We start from the raw sequence: 18799 nt of genomic DNA on the forward strand, positions 1-18799 counted from the left end.
TCTTGCATGCATGTCTGCAGGAATTATAATATCTGACATCTCCCAAGTTGCTGTGTGCCAGACAGATACAATAGTTTTCCAATAAAAAGCTGAAACGCAATGAAAAATAGGTGGGAGCGCATATTATTTTACCAAACGCCTTAGGATGCTGCTACCATCTAGTGGACATTTGATTATATCCATTTGATATGAAAAACACTAAGAAGCACATAATGTGAACATCATGCAAGTTTCAATAGACCTCATCCATTGGGGTAAACCACAGCATAAATGTGGGTTGGAAACTTTGCTCATATGGTCTTATTGATATGTTATTATAAGTGCACATATCAATTCTGGCTCAACGCAAAGTCAGCCTCAGATGAAGTCCATCTTAGGCCCTGCCCCTACTTTTGTGTATGCCCAAAAGGGAGGTGTGCATGGCTAAACAATACTGCAAATCAATAAAAGGGGATGACATAGCAAAAAACTGACTGTTCAGAAAAGTAGCAAAGACATGAGGGCGTTTGGAGAGATCAACTTGTTTTTACTTGTGTATTTCATGTTGTTGTATTCTTACTTTTCTTCTGCTGTGACCCCGCCTTTTTATTCCTCCACCTGCCAGTTACAGGGACAGTTTCATCTAAATAGGATGCACAAGGCTGGAGATGTAATTTTAGGTGGGCTTTTTCAGGTCCACTTCTTTTCTGTCTTTCCTGATCTGTCTTTTATCTCAGAACCACAACCACCTACCTGCAGTGGGTAAGTATCAGAGAAACAGTCAAAAAAAAGGAGAAACTGGGCAAAGTCAGTCCCAATAATGGAGTGTTTTTTTTGTTTTGTTTTTTTATCATCAGATATTACACAGAATTACAATGTTTATTTATGTCATTTTAAACACGTTACTTTTTGTGCATCTTTTAAAATTAAATGTTGCAATACTGTTGCTATTTAACTGCCATATTGTTTCCAAAATCTGTAGTTATGCAACAAAGATGTTGGCAAAGTTCCTGTATATTGTATTTTTCAATAGTAAACAGTGTTGTTTCTTGTCTTAGTTTTCATGTTCTAGGATTCAGACAGGCTCAGACCATGGCCTTTGCTATAGATGAGATCAACAGAAACTCCAACCTGCTACCTAATGTGACTCTGGGATACAGTCTTTATGATAACTGTGGCAAACTAGGAATTGGATTTCATGCAGCATTGTTATTAGCAAGTGGTCAAGAGGAGCAATTTATATTAGAGGACACCTGTGCAGGAACCCCTCCAGTCCTCGGGATTGTGGGTGATTCTTCCTCCACACGTTCCATTGCCATCTCCACTGTCTTTGGTTTGTACAGAGTACCTATGGTAAGTTTTTCTTCTTGCCATCTAAGAACTATTTTGGATCATTGTGATTTAAGTTCAAAGTTAGTGTCTGCTGTAATATGCTGTAATGAACCATCGAAGGTAGAAAGAGCTGATAAACGGATTTGCATGTTTTTTTTAGGATGTACAGTCTGTGTCTTTCACAGGTGAGTTATTTTGCCACATGTTCCTGCCTGAGTGACCGGCAAAAGTTTCCATCCTTCTTTCGGACAATCCCAAGTGATGCTTTCCAGGTGACTGTCTATCAGCAAAATGAGAATTCAGAAAAAACAAAAGTATTTTAGTGAAACATTGTTGAGAAGGAATGTCCCTTCACTGCAATGAAAAAGATATTCCTTTAAGGAAATCGTGAGACATGATCAATTGTGAAACTTGTTTGGTAGGTTTTACATTGAAATATTTTTTCAGTCTGTGCATTAATACTTCACTCTGTGTTCATTTAGGTGCGTGCTATGATTCAGATTTTAAACCACTTTGGCTGGACTTGGGCAGGTCTGCTGGTCAGTGATGATGATTATGGACTCCACGCTGCCCGGTCCTTTCAGTCTGACCTGGCTCAGTCTGGTGGAGGTTGTCTGGCTTACTTTGAGATTTTGCCGTGGGGCCATGATGCAGTTGAACTTAGGAGGATTGTTGATGTGATGAAGAAGTCCACAGCTCGTGTGGTCATTGTTTTTGCACACCAGAGTCACATGATTGATCTCATGGAAGAGGTTGGGCTTGAAACACTACTCAATTTTAAATTGACACAGAATTAGATTAACTTATAAGTTGCGATGTAATTGAATAGCTCTCACCTCTTTTTTCTTAGGAGGGTTTTATAGTGAGAATATTTACTCGGACAAATTACATGAAATTCAAATAATGATGACATTCATGACTTTGGGAATAATACTGTCTCAAACAAAGGATTGCAGATATATATGAATGAGTAAGACCATATGTTAACTGTGTAAACTCTGTATAATTCAGAAGACTAGAAACTACTTTAGTGCATGGCAGTATGATGTATTTGGTATCATGCACAGGTGGTGAGGCAGAATGTGACAGGCCTGCAGTGGATTGCCAGTGAAGCCTGGACAGCAGCTACTGTGCTCCAGACCCCTCACTTCATGCCATACCTGGGTGGCACACTGGGCATCGCCATCCGTCGAGGAGAAATACCAGGGCTCAGGGAATTCCTCTTACAAATACGTCCTGACCAACACCACAACAACAGCATTGGAAATAGCATGGTGAGTGTTTAACCATGCAATCTGATCTGGTAAGTGCAAGAATAATATATTGTCATTATTCATAATGAATGAATGTTTTTCAGGTAAACCAGTTCTGGGAACACACATTTCAGTGCAGATTTGCACCACCTCCAGCAGGGTGGATGGAAGCTGGGGGAACATTATGCACTGGACAGGAAGATCTTGAGGAGGTGGAGACAGAGTTGTTGGACATTTCAAACCTCAGGCCAGAGTATAATGTGTACAAGGCTGTGTATGCTCTGGCGTATGCCCTTGATGACATGCTGCAGTGCGAGCCAGGTAGAGGGCCTTTCAGCGGGCACAGCTGTGGCAATCTGAAAAGACTGGAGCCATGGCAGGTGTGATATCAGTTTACACTCCATCTGTCTATATCACTAAATCCTACACTTTAATATTTCTTGCAAAGTAAGTTGTATGCTTAAAATAAAATCATTTGCTTTTTAATCAAAAATGCAGAGTAAACAGCTGAAAGGATTTTCCCATTGCAGTGTGATAGCAGTGGATAGTATTGTAAGGTCAGAGACAACAATGTCTTATCACTAGGTATACAGAGATGAGAATCCACTTTAACAAAAATGCTCTGTTGAAATTATTAATGTCGTCATATGTTCATTAACACAGTGTGACGTTTGATTGTTGAAAACCAGTGCGTTGGTCATGGCCACATATAATCCCTCTCTCCCTTATTCTGACATGCATAGCTTGTGTATTACTTGGAAAAGGTCAACTTCACCACACCTTTTGGTGATAAAGTGTCATTTGATGAGAATGGTGATGCCTTACCAATATATGATATCATGAACTGGCTGTGGCTCCCTGATGGAAGAACTGAAGTTCAGAATGTGGGTGAGGTGAAGAGGTCGGCCATCAAAGGTGAAGAACTCACAATGGAGGAAGACAAAATCTTCTGGAACTTCCAATCAAACAAGGTTACTTCTGACTTTTAGACACCTTTCTCACCTATACATAACTCATAGCAGTGTAAAATAATGTTGAACAACATTCATTTTCTTTCCTGTAGCCACCTCGGTCAGTGTGCAGTGAGAGCTGCCCTCCAGGTACCCGCATGGTCAGAAAGAAAGGGGAACCTGAGTGCTGTTTCGACTGCATCCCTTGTTCTGAGGGAAAGATCAGCAATAAGACTGGTTGGTATTCATTTTTAAACATTGTTGTTTGGAAATGTAAACATTTAACTCAAGACTTTCTCTATTTTCATAGACTCCACTGAGTGCACCAGTTGTCCAGAGGACTTCTGGTCCAGCCCCCAGCGTGACCAGTGTGTTCCTAAGAAAACAGAGTTCCTCTCCTACCATGAGCCTCTGGGTATCTGCTTGACAGCTGCATCATTGCTGGGTACATGTATCTGTGCTGTTGTCCTGGGGATCTTCGTCTATCATCGCAGAACACCGATCGTACGAGCAAACAATTCAGAACTTAGTTTCCAGCTATTGCTGTCACTTAAGTTATGTTTCCTGTGCTCACTGCTGTTTATTGGCCGTCCCAGGCTGTGGACATGCCAGCTGAGACATGCAGCATTTGGGATCAGCTTTGTGCTTTGTGTCTCATGCATCCTTGTGAAAACCATTGTGGTTCTGGCTGTGTTCAAGGCCTCCAAGCCAGGAGGTGGAGCCAGTCTGAAGTGGTTTGGTGCTGTGCAGCAGAGAGGGACAGTTATTGTTCTTACATCTATTCAAGCAGGAATTTGCACTGCTTGGCTTGTTTCTTCCTCACCAGCTCCTCATAAAAACACTCAATATCACGATGATAAAATTGTTTATGAGTGTTTAGTTGGATCCACAGTTGGTTTTGCAGTGTTATTTGGTTACATTGGCTCACTGGCTGTCCTCAGTTGTCTGATTGCATTTATAGCAAGGAATCTTCCAGATAGTTTCAATGAGGCCAAACTCATCACTTTCAGCATGCTGATCTTCTGTGCTGTGTGGGTGGCCTTTGTCCCTGCTTATATCAGCTCACCAGGCAAATATGCAGATGCAGTGGAGGTATTTGCCATCCTGGCCTCCAGTTTTGGCCTCTTGGTGGCACTGTTTGGACCCAAATGTTATATAATCCTGCTGAGACCAGAGAGGAACACAAAGAAAGCAATCATGGGTCGAGGCATTGAGTCATAAACACTGCACTTATTTCATGAGACAGAATGAATCCTTTTTTCCCGTACAATACACAAAAGCTGACATTAGATAATATATTATGGTAATAGCAAGTTCAAGATAATGAGAAAGCAGGGCTGATGCCTCATAAGTGTATGCTAATATCAAATCTCACCACTTCGATAATATGTGTGAGAATACACAAGTTATTCTGTTTTTGTCCAGGCTGAAGTTAAAGTCCAAAGCATTTGAATTTTAAAAGCTACTCCCATCTCTGTGAGTTTTCATACTGTTGGTTAACCTCAGATCTTTTTCAACGACACATTACTGTTTCTGAACTACTTATGCTGACGATTTGGGTTCATCTGATCTGATTTGATTACACAGTATGCTTTAATTTTTTGACCAGTCTGGAAGTTATATGGACTTAAAGATACACTCACCAGTTTCTTTATTTCCTCCCAAATGCAAAATACTCCTCTCAACTCCTAAGTTTCTCAGCATTTAACTCAGTGTCATGCCAAACCATCTAATAGACCCACTTGTCCACCATGTCATGTTTTGCCTTACCTAGGCATGAAAAGGACATATCCTCATTCCGTGGTTCAGGTAGCAATGACAAATACACAACGGTTAGACTTTCAAAACAGCTTACTGAGGAACATTTTAGACGTTGTATTTTCGTTGGGTGACTGGAAAGATCATGGTTTGGTTTTAAAAAAACTACTTCCTAATAAAACAAACATTGACTTTTTCTGGGAATCAAAGCCTGGTGTTTTGTGTAAAAGTACCCCAATGGCATCCCTCTGGTGACTTTGTGACTCTTTATGGTACATATGTCCTTTATTCCTGTCATCGCCCTCTGCTGGTATTGCTCTTTCATATGTGTGTAATTTTCACACCTAAACAAAGCAAGATGTGACTCTGACACACATCACAATGCCAGTCTTTAAACAAAATGGTCATCTTTTGTTTTTCTTGAGTATAAAGAAATTGAGTGAATAATACAATACAGTATGTACCAAATGAAAGTATGGAAGCTAACAGCTGACCGCTTTGAAATTTCACTCATTGTTCTGTTGCAAACAGAGACTGGCCAGAAAGCATTAAAATACAGTATCTTTTTGTATTTGTTATTATTCTGCTATGCATGCTTGATGTGCACCTAGACAGATATCTAAACACTATGCACTGAAGGGTTGAATAATTATGTAGGCATAAGATTTAAAACTGACCCATCTTGACTTGAATGTCTTGAAACATGTTTCTCTGGATACAGATTTTTTTAACATTTTAAAATTTTAAAGTTACCACTAATAAATATTACATGACACTTCTTGTAGTTTGAATGACCAGCAAAAACTATCTCCCAAGTTGCTGTGTGTCAGATATAATAGCTCTTGATTAAACAGCTGAAATGCAATGAAAAATAGGTGGGAGCACATACTGTTACATCAAATGGCTTCAATTTGATTATGTCCATTTGATACAATGTTCAAAAACACTAAGAAGCGCATAATATGAATGTCATGCAAGTTTCAATACACCATGATCATGAGAGTAAATGATAACTTCAGTTTGGATTGGAAAGTTTACTCATATGGTCTTAGTGACATTAAAAGTAAAAAGTGCACAAATCAATTCTGGCTCAACCCAAAGTCAGCCTCAGATGAAGTGTATTTTAGGCCCTGCCCCTATTTCTACATATGCCCTAAAGGGAGGTGTGCATGACTAAATATTACTGCAAATCAATAAAAGGGGTTGACATAGCAAACACACAGTTCAGAAAAGTAGCAAAGACATGAGGGCATTAGGAGAGATCAACTTGCTTTTACTTGCGTATTTCATGTTGTTGTATTCTTACTTTTCTTCTGCTGAGACCCCGCCTTTTTATTCCTCCACCTGCCAGTTACAGGGACAGTTTCATCTAAATGGGATGCACAAGGCTGGAGATGTAATTTTAGGTGGGCTTTTTCAGGTCCACTTCTTTTCTGTCTTTCCTGATCTGTCTTTTATCTCAGAACCACAACCACCTACCTGCAGTGGGTAAGTATCAGAGAAACAGTCAAAAAAAAGGAGAAACTGGGCAAAGTCAGTCCCAATAATGGAGTGTTTTTTTGATCATCAGATATTACCCAGAATTATAATGTTAACTTGTGCCATTTTAACCATTTTACGTTTTTGTGCATGTTTTTATCAATATTGCAATATTGTTGCTATTTAACTGCCATATTGTTTCCAAAATCCATAGTTATGCAAAACAGATGTTGGCACAGTTACTGTATATTGTATTTTTCAGAAGTAAACCGTGGTGTTTCTTGTGTTAGTTTTGATGTTCTAGGATTCAGACAGGCCCAGACCATGGCCTTTGCTATAGATGAGATCAACAGAAACTCCAACCTGCTACCTAATGTGACTCTGGGATACAGTCTTTATGATAATTGTGTCAAACTAGGAATTGGATTTCGTGCAGCATTGTTATTAGCAAGTGGTCAAGAGGAGCAATTTATATTAGAGGACACCTGTGCAGGAACTCCTCCAGTCCTCGGGATTGTGGGTGATTCTTCCTCCACACGTTCCATTGCCATCTCCACTGTCTTTGGTCTGTACAGAGTACCTATGGTAAGTTTTTCTTCTTGCCATCTAAAAATTCTTTTGGATCATTTTGATTTAAGTTCAAAGTTAGTGTCTGCTGTAAATATGCTTTAATAAACCATCAAAGGTGGAAAGAGCTGATAAACGGCTTTGCATGCTTTTTTTTTTTTTTTTTTAGGATGTACAGTCTGTGTCTTTCACAGGTGAGTTATTTTGCCACATGTTCCTGCCTGAGTGACCGGCAAAAGTTTCCATCCTTCTTCAGGACAATCCCAAGTGATGCTTTCCAGGTGACCATCTACCATCAAAATGGAAATGCAGAAAAAAACAAAAAGTATTTCATTGAAACATTGTTGAGAAGGAATGTCCCTTCACTGCAATGAAAAAGATATTCCTTTAAAGAAATTATGAAACATGATCCATTGTGAAACTTGTTTGGTAGCGTTTACATTGAAATATTTTTTCAGTCTGTGCATTCATTCATTCACTCTGTATTCATTTAGGTGCGTGCTATGATTCAGATTCTAAAGCGCTTTGGCTGGACTTGGGCAGGTCTGCTGGTCAGTCATGATGATTATGGACTCCACGCTGCCCGGTCCTTTCAGTCTGACCTGGCTCAGTCTGGTGGAGGTTGTCTGGCTTACTTCGAGATTTTGCCTTGGGGCCATGATGCAGCTGAACTTTGGAGGATTGTGGATGTGATGAAGAAATCCACAGCTCGTGTGGTCATTGTGTTTGCACATGAGAGTCACATGATTAACCTCATGGAAGAGGTTGGACTTGAAATAGAGATTAATTATAAATTACTGCTGTTAAATGTTAAATGTTGTATGGTTAAATACAACCAAATGTTACATTTGCAAATTGTTGTAAGTCGTGATAAAATAATGGCTTCTGATTAATATTTGCAACTGAATTAGCAACACCTCATATTTGTTAGCAGGATTTTACAGTGAGTTAACTTAATCACACCAGTTAGATTGAACTACAGTTTGATGACAATACTGTCTCAAACAAAGGATTGCAGTGAGTAGGATAATTCATTAATTGTGTAAATTGTGTATGATTCACAACACTAGACACTAGTTTCATGGCATGGCAGGATGAATTTATATATTTGGTATAATGCACAGGTGGTGAGGCAGAATGTGACAGGCCTGCAGTGGATTGCCAGTGAAGCCTGGACAGCAGCGACTGTGCTCCAGACCCCCCAACTCATGCCATACCTGGGTGGCACACTGGGCATCGCCATCCGTCGAGGAGAAATACCAGGGCTCAGGGAATTCCTCTTACAAATACGTCCTGACCAACACCACAACAACAGCAATGGAAATAGCATTGTGAGTGTTAAACTGTGTAATCTGATCTGGTAAGTGCAAGAATAATATTGTCATTATTTATAACATGCTGTTTTGAATATATTTCAGGTGAACCAGTTCTGGGAACACACATTTCAGTGCAGATTTGCACCACCTCCAGCAGGGTGGATGGAAGCTGGGGGAACATTATGCACTGGACAGGAAGATCTAGAGGAGGTGGAGACAGAGTTGTTGGACATTTCAAACCTCAGGTCAGAGTACAATGTGTACAAGGCTGTGTATGCTCTGGCGTATGCCCTTGATGACATGCTGCAGTGCGAGCCAGGTAGAGGGCCTTTCAGCGGGCACAGCTGTGGCAATCTGAAAAGACTGGAGCCATGGCAGGTGTGATATCAGTTTACACTTTATCTGTCTATATCACTAAATCCTACTCTGAAGCATTACAGACTAGCTTTTAGGTCACATGTTTAAAATACAAGATTACATGGATTAGATTTTAATTAATTGCAAGGTGCTTTGTAGACAGCTGAAAGGATTTTCTCCACTATTGTGTGATATTGGTATTATTAGGTCAGAGAACGTAATATTTTGTCTAGATATGTGAATCCCCTTTCAGGAAAATTTTTGCTGGGAGTTTTAATACCGAGTTTTAATACTGAGCACCACTGTGTTCACCATGGTCATAAATAATTCTTCTATCTTTGGTTTCCTCTCTCCCTTATTCTGACAAGCATAGCTTGTGTATTATTTGGAAAAGATCAACTTCACCACACCTTTTGGTGATCAAGTGTCATTTGATGTAAATGGTGATGCCTTACCAATATATGATATCATGAACTGGCTGTGGCTCCCTGATGGAAGAACTGAAGTTCGGCATGTGGGTGAAGTTCAGAGGTCAGGCTTCAAAGGTGAAGAACTCACAATTGATGGAGACAAAATCTTCTGGAACTTCCAATCAAACAAGGTTACATTTGATGTCTTTTAGACATGTTTTTGATGCATGTCAACTCTTTGCAGTGTAAAGTAATATCAAATAACATTTATCTCTCCCTGTAGCCACCTCGGTCAGTGTGCAGTGAGAGCTGCCCTCCAGGTACCCGCATCGCCAGAAAGAAAGGGGAACCTGAGTGCTGTTTTGACTGCATCCCTTGTTCTGAGGGAAAGATCAGCAATAAGACTGGTTGGTATTAATATTCAAACATTGTAGTTTGGAAATGTAAACATTTACCTCAAGACTTTCCATATTTTCATAGACTCCATGGAATGCTACAATTGTCCAGAGGACTTCTGGTCCAGCCCCCAGCGTGACCACTGTGTTCTGAAGAAAACAGAGTTCCTCTCCTACCATGAGCCTCTGGGTATCTGCTTGACAGCTGCATCATTGCTGGGTACATGTATCTGTGCTGTTGTCCTGGGGATCTTTGTCTATCATCGTAAAACACCTATTGTACGAGCAAACAATTCAGAACTTAGTTTCCAGCTATTGCTGTCACTTAAGTTATGTTTCCTGTGTTCACTGCTGTTTATTGGCCGTCCCAGGCTGTGGACATGCCAGCTGAGACATGCAGCATTTGGGATCAGCTTTGTGCTTTGTGTCTCATGCATCCTTGTGAAAACCATGGTGGTTCTGGCTGTGTTCAAGGCCTCCAAGCCAGGAGGTGGAGCTAGTCTGAAGTGGTTTGGTGCTGTGCAGCAGAGAGGGACAGTTATTGTTCTTACTTCTATTCAAGCAGCAATCTGCACTGTCTGGATTGTCTCTGCCTCACCAGCTCCTCATAAAAACACTCAATACCACAATGATAAAATAGTTTATGAGTGTGTAGTTGGGTCCACAGTTGGTTTTGCAGTGTTACTTGGTTACATTGGCTCACTGGCTGTCCTCAGTTGTCTGATTGCATTTATAGCAAGGAATCTTCCAGATAGTTTCAATGAGGCCAAACTCATCACTTTCAGCATGCTGATCTTCTGTGCTGTGTGGGTGGCCTTTGTCCCTGCTTATATCAGCTCACCAGGCAAATATGCAGATGCGGTGGAGGTATTTGCCATCCTGGCCTCCAGTTTTGGCCTCTTGTTAGCACTGTTTGGGCCCAAATGTTACATAATCCTGCTGAGACCAGAGAGGAACACAAAGAAAGCAATCATGGGTCGGGGCATTGAGTCATAAACACTGCACTTAATTTCTTGAGACAGAATGAAAGTTTTTTATTTTTTTTTTTCTTGTTAAGATATTGAGAATGCCGGTCTGATGCCCAAATTGTTGTGTCCTTAAACGAAATCTCTTACCTCTTGATTCATATGTGTGAGATTATTTCAACACAAAAACTTATTCTATTTTTGGACATGATGTAGTTAATGTATATAGCACTTTAACTCCAATTACTAATACAGTCTTCATGAGTTTTCATGATGGAAGTAAATCTTACATTATTTTTTCCCCAATCATTTTTTCAAGCTATATGGTGTCATCTGATTACATGCATTAATTTTTATCTGTCTGGAGCTGATATGGACTTACAGACATATTCACCAGTTTCCTCATTTCCCCCAAATGCAAAAAGCTGCTCTCGTCTCCCGAGTTTCCAAACATTAAACCCTCTATCTCTCCAAAGCACATAACAGACCTTCCTGTTCACTGTATCACTGTCATGTTTCTCCTCACCTAGACGTGGAAAGAACACACTCCCAGTGCAGAGTAATAACAAATGTATAATGGTTACATTTTCAAAATAAAGCATACTGAGAAACATTGTAGTTGTTGGGTTCAGGGGCCATGCGTGTAACACATGCAACTTGCACAACTCTAGTAGATGAGAAAGTATAGTGCTTCTTTTGCTGGCATCCTTGTTTTTTCCAACAAATGTTTCAGGATGTGGAACCTGTACTTATAAACAGTGGGGGAGGCAGTGCCTCACCGGTTAAAATATAATTTAAAAAAAACAAAAAAAACAAACTTGCTGTGGTTTGTAAATTGGAGGAAATTCGGAGTTAAGCTCATAACTGTTCCATAAATTTGTTTTCTGTATGATTTCAACATTTCTATGGTAAAAATAGCTAAATTTACGCATTTCCTCCTCAAATATGCGGGAGAAGGGCGAGGTTAGGCAGCGATGAGCTGTGCCTCACCTCTGACGGCGCTGTGCTACGCAGACTGGCTGACGCAGGCAGTTGGCGCATGCCCATTGCTGTCTCTCTGATCGGCCAGGCGCGGAGTGAAAATGCTCCGGGTGAGGCAGAAAGTACCGTGCCGCACTGATAGGTGGCAGTGCTGAGCTCCATTGACTCAATGCACGTCGCTGCGTGCTGACCTACCCAGAGGGCGATAGTGAGTGTTCAACTTCCAATTAAAATAGAGAGATCAGAAAATAAATAAATAAATAAATAAATAAAATAATAATTAAAAAAACAACCTTATATTAAATATTAATTTGTTTTTCGTGCTATCATATTGTCGAACAGTGTGGAATTCATTAAAGCATGATTAAAAGCTTTTAAAACAACTAATGTTTCAATTAAGGTCAAAATTGAAATATAAGTTTCTATTTTGGGTTCAAATATTTTTACATCAAACTCCAGAGGAGTCAGTGCTTCACCAGTCATGAACCTCACCGCACGTCACTGCTTATAAATCACTGAGACAAAATTACATTTAGAAAAATGATATAATCACTTTTATTACTTCTTCAGTACTGTGCCTATGTGACCTCCAAACTGCACAAGCCTTCTTGCTGTGTCTGTGACTGGTAACATGAATTCTGGACAGCAGGCTGTTTTTCTGGAAGGTGAAGCAGTCTATCTTCAGTCACTAACATACTTATCAAAGTCAACGTGATTTGACCGTTAAGAGAACTAATATGCACATATTAGTAATATGACTATCATGCAAATTTACTTTAGTCATTAGGGTCAATCACAACTTAAGTTTGGATTGGAAAGGTTACCAATATGGCCATAGTGGCAGGGTTATTAAAAGTGTGCAAAAGTTCTGCCTCAATAAGAAATCATACTCAAATGAAATGCACTTTAGGCCCTGCCCCTACTTTTGTTTCTGCCCCAGTGGGTGGTGTACAAGATGAAACGATACTGCAAAATCAATAAAAGTGACTGACAGCAAAAACTGACTGGGCTCAGAAAAGGAGTAAGGAAGAGGAGAGGGTGTGGACATTTTTAGAGATCAAAATGCTGTTGCTGATGTGTTTCATGTTTTTGTATTCCTACTTTTGCTCTGCTGTGACTTCCCCTCTTTATTCCTCCTCCTGCCGGTTACTGGGACAGTTTCATCTCAATGGGATGCACAAGGCTGGAGATGTGGTTCTGGGTGGGTTATTCCGAGTCCACTTTTTTTCTGTCTTTCCTGATCTGTCTTTTACCTCAGAACCACAACCGCCTACCTGCCACGGGTGAGTCTGTCGCGGAAACAGTAAAAAGTACTTATCTGTATTTATGTGTATTTTCTATAAATATAAAAATTATTGTTGCGACTCAACTGGCATACTTGTTTCAAAATATGTAGTTGTGTAACACGGATGGTGACACAGTTACTGTATGTTGTATTTTTCAGTAGTAAACCGTGGTGTTTCTTGTGTTAGTTTTGATGTTCTAGGATTCAGACGGGCTCAGACCATGGCCTTTGCTATAGATGAGATCAACAGAAACTCCAACCTGCTACCAAATGTGACTCTGGGATACAGTCTTTATGATAACTGTGTCAAACTAGGAATTGGATTTCGTGCAGCATTGTTATTAGCAAGTGGTCAAGAGGAACAGTTTGTAGCAGACAACACCTGTGTAGGGGCTCCACCAGTCCTTGGGATTGTGGGTGATTCTTCCTCTACACATTCTATTGCCATCTCCACTGTCTATGGTTTGTACAGAGTACCCATGGTAAGTTGTCCACCCTGCCATCTAAGAATTATATTGTGTCACTTAAATTTCATTTCATTTCAAATTTAATGTCAGTTATAAAAAAAAAACTGTAGTCAATCAGGAAAGCTTGAAAAAAACAGAAAAACTTTGCATGTTTTTTTAGGATGTACAGTCTGTGTCTCTGACAGGTGAGTCATTTTTCGACATGTTCCTGCCTGAGTGACCGGCAAACGTTTCCATCCTTCTTCAGGACAATCCCAAGTGATGCTTTCCAGGTGACCTAGCAGCAAAATGAAAATGCATTAAAGAACGCATGTGCAGTTAAAAGTTTCTCACACATAATGTTGATGTACTGCAAGGACAAAGGTTTTCTGCTATCAAGTATTATTGCACTTTTTTCTGTCATTTATTGAGTTGTTTGGTCTCAGATGACATTTCTTAGTGCACTGAAAAATATATTCCCTGAAAGGCAATAATATGAAACATGATCCACTGTGAAATTTGTTTAGCAGGTTTTACATTGAAATAATTTCTCAGTCTGTGCATTAATACTTCACTCTGTATTCATTTAGGTGCGTGCTATGATTGAGATTCTAAAGCACTTTGGCTGGACTTGGGCAGGTCTGCTGGTCAGTGATGATGATTATGGACTCCACGCTGCCCGGTCTTTTCAGTCTGACCTGGCTCAGTCCGGTGGAGGTTGTCTGGCCTACTTAGAGGTTTTACCTTGGGACAATGATCCAACTGAACTTAAGAGGATTGTGGATGTGATGAAGAAATCCACAGCTCGTGTGGTCATTGTGTTTGCACATGAGAGTTACATGATTAATCTCATGGAAGAGGTTGGGCTTGAAATACATCGTTAGATAATTTAATGTAGTTCTGCAACTTCAGGTTTCATTTGTTAAACTGAAAGAGCAAAGTTAAATAAAATGTTGGCCTATGATGAATATGTGTAATTGAACACATTATGCCACTTATTTGTGAGAATGGTTGAAAAGTGACATAATTTACTCAGACAAATCACATGAAACTGCTGAAAACTGACCTGTTTGCATCTCTGTATTAATGTATAATCTATATATAATTCACAAGAATAGCCACTACTTTTCCTGGGATGGCATTATGAATTTCTGTTTGGTATAATGCACAGGTGGTGAGGCAGAATGTGACAGACCTGCAGTGGATTGCCAGTGAAGCCTGGACAGCAGCGACTGTGCTCCAGACCACACACCTCATGCCATACCTTGGTGGCACACTGGGCATCGCCATCCGTCGAGGAGAAATACCAGGGCTCAGGGAATTCCTCTTACAAATACGTCCTGACCAACACCACAACAACAGCTATGGAAATAGCATGGTGAGTGTTTAACCATGCAATCTGATCTGGTAAGTGCAAGAATAATATGTTGTCATTTATAACACACTGTTTTGAATATATGTCAGGTGAACCAGTTCTGGGAACACACATTTCAGTGTAGACTTGCACCACCTCCAGCAGGGTGGATGGAAGCTGGGGGAACATTATGCACTGGACAGGAAAATCTAGAGGAGGTGGAGACAGAGTTGTTGGACATTTCAAACCTCAGGCCAGAGTACAATGTGTACAAGGCTGTGTATGCTCTGGCGTATGCCCTTGATGACATGCTACAGTGCGAGCCAGGTAGAGGGCCTTTCAGCGGGCACAGCTGTGGAAATTTAAAAAGACTGGAGCCATGGCAGGTGTGATATCAGTTTACACTTTATCTGTCTATATCACTAAATCTTACACTTTAGTATTTCTTGCAGAGTAGCTTTTAGGGTACATGACTAAACTATTAAATAGCAAGGTACCTAGTAAATAGCTGAGGGGATTTTCCCATCACCTGGCTGACAGCAGGGGATAATATTATCAAGTCAAAGAAAACAAAATCTTGTCTCTTAGGATATGGAGATGTGACTCTATTTTAGAAAAACACTTTGTTGGAATTGTTAGTGTTCACCGTGGTCATACATAATTCTTTTGTCCTCTTTGATGTTCCTCTATTCCTTTTTCTGACAAGCATAGCTTGTGTATTACTTAGATAGAATCAACTTCACCACAGCTTTTGGTGATCAAGTGTCATTTGATGAAAATGGTGATGCCTTACCAATATATGATGTCATGAACTGGCTGTGGCTCCCTGATGGAAGAACTGAAGTTCAGAATGTGGGGGAGGTGAAGAGGTTGGCTGTCAAAGGTGAAGAACTCACAATTGATGAAAACAAAATTTTCTGGAACTTTGAATCAAACAAGGTGACTTCTTACTTTTTGGACACATTTTTTTGATGTAACTTATTATAGAAGTGTAAGCTTACAGAGAGAATATCAGATATTTACAATTTTTATTTTCCTCCCCACAGCCACCTCGGTCAGTGTGCAGTGAGAGCTGCCCTCCAGGTACCCGCATTGCCAGAAAGAAAGGAGAACCTGAGTGCTGTTTTGACTGCATCCCTTGTTCTGAGGGAAAGATCAGCAATAAGACTGGTTGGTATTAATATTTAAACACTGTTTTTTGGAAATAAAATATAAACATCATTCTCACGAATGCCCCTGTTTTCATAGACTCCACTGAGTGCACCAGCTGTCCAGAGGACTTCTGGTCCAGCCCCCAGCGTGACCACTGTGTTCTGAAGAAAACAGAGTTCCTCTCCTACCATGAGCCTCTGGGTATCTGCTTGACAGCTGCATCATTGCTGGGCACATGTATCTGTGCTGTTGTCCTGGGGATTTTCATCTATCATCGCAGAACACCTATTGTACGAGCAAACAATTCAGAACTTAGTTTCCAGCTATTGCTGTCACTTAAGTTGTGTTTCCTGTGCTCATTGCTGTTTATTGGCCGTCCCATGCTGTGGACATGTCAGCTGAGACATGCCGCATTTGGGATCAGCTTTGTGCTTTGTGTCTCTTGCATCCTAGTGAAAACCATGGTGGTTCTGGCTGTGTTCAAGGCCTCCAAGCCAGGAGGTGGAGCCAGTCTGAAGTGGTTTGGTGTTTTGCAGCAGAGAGGGACAGTTATTGTTCTCACATGTATTCAAGCAGCAATCTGCATTGCCTGGATTGTCTCTGCCTCACCTGCTCCTCATAAAAACACTCAATACCACAATGATAAAATTGTTTATGAGTGTGCAGTTGGGTCCACAGTTGGTTTTGCTGTGTTACTCGGTTACATTGGCTTCCTGGCTGTCATCAGTTGTCTGATTGCATTTATAGCAAGGAATCTTCCAGATAGTTTCAATGAGGCCAAACTCATCACTTTCAGCATGCTGATCTTCTGTGCTGTGTGGGTGGCCTTTGTCCCTGCTTACATCAGCTCACCTGGCAAATACTCAGATGCAGTGGAGGTGTTTGCCATCCTGGCCTCCAGTTTTGGCCTCTTGATAGCACTGTTTGGACCCAAATGTTACATCATACTGCTGAGACCAGAGAGGAACACAAAGAAAGCAATCATGGGTCGAGGCATCTAGTCATAAACACTGCACTTAATTTCACAAGATAGATCTTGGGACAATAAATTGATTGTAGTATCAATGCTAAGATATTGAAAATGCCAAAGTGCATCCTAACATGAAATGTCTTACCACTTTGATCATACGTGCAAGAATACACAAGTTATTCTGTTTTTTCAAAGATGTAGTTGAAGTACAAAGCACTTGAACTTCAAATATTATCATTGCCTTTGTGAGTTTTCATGGTGTAAGTAAACCTTACATCTGACTAAACTCTGTTACCTTTTTCTGAACTATTTATCCAACCTTTTCGGGTTCATCTGGCGAGACTATATGCATTTATTTTTTAGCTTTGTAGAGTTGTTATGGACTTCTAGTCAATATCTAGACCGAAATTGAGTCTATAAATATTTTAAATAAAGTGTTCTGTTTCTACACAAGACCGATTTAAACAGTTGTTGAGATACACATTTACATTTTAAAATGAATAATACATGTCATTTGAATATAAATAAGATGCCTGGACTCCCTCCACCTTGCACTGTCCTGCCAGTTTTCCTGTCTCCACATTGGGAGACCTGGGGTCAGATAATGACAGTGGGGTTAAACAGCTGTGACTCACACAGTCCCCATCATGGCCAGGAATTCCACTGCAGCAGCTAACTCCTTTTGCATGTTAGTCTGTCAGCCATGAGCCAACCACCAAGGAACTTTTCCAGGACTTGTCGGGCATCATCAGGAAGGTGGCGGTTCTGAAAACCATCATGATGGCAGCACCACCAATCTGCAAGAGGGACCTGTGCGACCGGGAGCCTCCAGCCACAAGTCTCTTGTTGCCTTGCCTGACTGAGCTCTAGCCCTTGATGGAAGCAGCATTTTCTGACCAGGGAAAGCTGAGAGCGCTGGTATGCCACAACAACCTTTCTCCACAGTCCATGGGGATATAGAAAAGGGGTTTGCCTTCCATCCAGCGTCCCAAGGCAACTTTTTTCAGAAGATGCAAGTGCAACACACATGGGTTCTAAGATAGATGTGGCCTGCGTTGTGTTCTGGCATGGAATGAAAAGGCAGGAGGCACTGCTGAGTCTCTGTCTTTTAGTCTCTAGTGGCTGTGGTGGATCGATCTGGACTCGATATGGACTTAAAAATACACCCATCCAGTTCTTTTGCCCTCAAATGGAAAAAGCTCCTCTCAACCTCTGAGTTTCTAAACATTCAACCCCTTATCACTCTTAAGTGTGTCACAGACAGACTGTCAGAAAACTGTGTCAGTGTTCCATTTTGCCTTTCCTTGGTCTGAAAAGAACACTTTCATATTCCATGGTTAAGGAAGCAATAACAAATACACAACAGTTAGACGTACAAAATAAAGCTTGCTGAAAAACATTTTAGGTAATGGTTGCAGTTTGGTTAGGTTTCGGTACTAAAACTACTTAATTATATTTAGGCACCACACCAAAAAGGCGTTGCTCCCTGCCATCTTGTATTCATGGAGCACATCCTCCATTGGGCCTCTCAAGTCAATGAATGCTATGAATTCTGTGTAAATTAGTCAGATGCCTGCTGCAAGAATACAACAATATGTCAGGGAGCGTGTATGTGTGTTGATATGCCTCAAAATATTTGACAAAAAAGGAAAATATCACATCTTTCTTTCTTTCTTTCTTTCTTTCTTTCTTTCTTTCTTTCTTTCTTTCTTTCAACCTTTCTTTCTTTCTTTCAACCTTTCTTTCAACCTTTATTATAACGGAAATACATTGAGGTAGAGACCTCATTTACAATGTAGCCGAGTAAAAATCTACTGTACAACATTGCAAACTGGACAGTGAATGATCTA

General features: G+C 40.5%; 3 protein-coding genes across 3 annotated transcripts; all 3 read left to right on the forward strand.

Annotated features, from left to right (window-relative positions):
• The first annotated feature begins 631 nt into the window (after positions 1 to 631).
• LOC139336479 (extracellular calcium-sensing receptor-like) lies at positions 632 to 4940 on the forward strand. The gene is made up of 9 exons (XM_070970612.1): positions 632 to 741; positions 1038 to 1332; positions 1497 to 1583; positions 1794 to 2063; positions 2379 to 2585; positions 2669 to 2944; positions 3308 to 3535; positions 3628 to 3751; positions 3825 to 4940. The coding sequence occupies exons 1-9, from the start codon at positions 632 to 634 to the stop codon at positions 4733 to 4735; spliced, it is 2508 nt and encodes an 835-aa protein (XP_070826713.1). The 3' UTR covers positions 4736 to 4940.
• A 1674-nt stretch (positions 4941 to 6614) lies between these two features.
• Positions 6615 to 11987, forward strand: LOC139336562 (extracellular calcium-sensing receptor-like). The gene is made up of 9 exons (XM_070970697.1): positions 6615 to 6760; positions 7042 to 7336; positions 7513 to 7599; positions 7813 to 8082; positions 8443 to 8649; positions 8737 to 9012; positions 9365 to 9592; positions 9685 to 9808; positions 9882 to 11987. The coding sequence occupies exons 1-9, from the start codon at positions 6651 to 6653 to the stop codon at positions 10790 to 10792; spliced, it is 2508 nt and encodes an 835-aa protein (XP_070826798.1). The 5' UTR covers positions 6615 to 6650; the 3' UTR covers positions 10793 to 11987.
• Positions 11988 to 12915: 928 nt separating this feature from the next.
• On the forward strand, positions 12916 to 17243 carry LOC139336541 (extracellular calcium-sensing receptor-like). Its single transcript, XM_070970676.1, has 9 exons — positions 12916 to 13025; positions 13215 to 13509; positions 13680 to 13766; positions 14064 to 14333; positions 14645 to 14851; positions 14938 to 15213; positions 15539 to 15766; positions 15874 to 15997; positions 16076 to 17243. The coding sequence occupies exons 1-9, from the start codon at positions 12916 to 12918 to the stop codon at positions 16978 to 16980; spliced, it is 2502 nt and encodes an 833-aa protein (XP_070826777.1). The 3' UTR covers positions 16981 to 17243.
• The last annotated feature ends 1556 nt before the right edge of the window (positions 17244 to 18799 follow it).

Source organism: Chaetodon trifascialis, chromosome 9 (assembly GCF_039877785.1).
Source record: "Chaetodon trifascialis isolate fChaTrf1 chromosome 9, fChaTrf1.hap1, whole genome shotgun sequence".
NCBI classification, from domain to species: domain Eukaryota; kingdom Metazoa; phylum Chordata; class Actinopteri; order Chaetodontiformes; family Chaetodontidae; genus Chaetodon; species Chaetodon trifascialis.

Coding starts and splice junctions, on each gene's coding strand:
- LOC139336479 (XM_070970612.1), top strand. CDS start 632: ATGCACAAGGCTGGAGATGTAATTTTAGGTGGGCTTTTTCAGGTCCAC. Junction 1,333..1,496: donor GTTTGTACAGAGTACCTATG/GTAAGTTTTTCT, acceptor TGTCTTTCACAG/GTGAGTTATTTTGCCACATG. Junction 2,945..3,307: donor AAAGACTGGAGCCATGGCAG/GTGTGATATCAG, acceptor TGACATGCATAG/CTTGTGTATTACTTGGAAAA.
- LOC139336562 (XM_070970697.1), top strand. CDS start 6,651: ATGCACAAGGCTGGAGATGTAATTTTAGGTGGGCTTTTTCAGGTCCAC. Junction 6,761..7,041: donor CAACCACCTACCTGCAGTGG/GTAAGTATCAGA, acceptor TTCTTGTGTTAG/TTTTGATGTTCTAGGATTCA. Junction 8,650..8,736: donor ACAGCAATGGAAATAGCATT/GTGAGTGTTAAA, acceptor AATATATTTCAG/GTGAACCAGTTCTGGGAACA.
- LOC139336541 (XM_070970676.1), top strand. CDS start 12,916: ATGCACAAGGCTGGAGATGTGGTTCTGGGTGGGTTATTCCGAGTCCAC. Junction 14,334..14,644: donor TGATTAATCTCATGGAAGAG/GTTGGGCTTGAA, acceptor TATAATGCACAG/GTGGTGAGGCAGAATGTGAC. Junction 15,998..16,075: donor AAAGATCAGCAATAAGACTG/GTTGGTATTAAT, acceptor CTGTTTTCATAG/ACTCCACTGAGTGCACCAGC.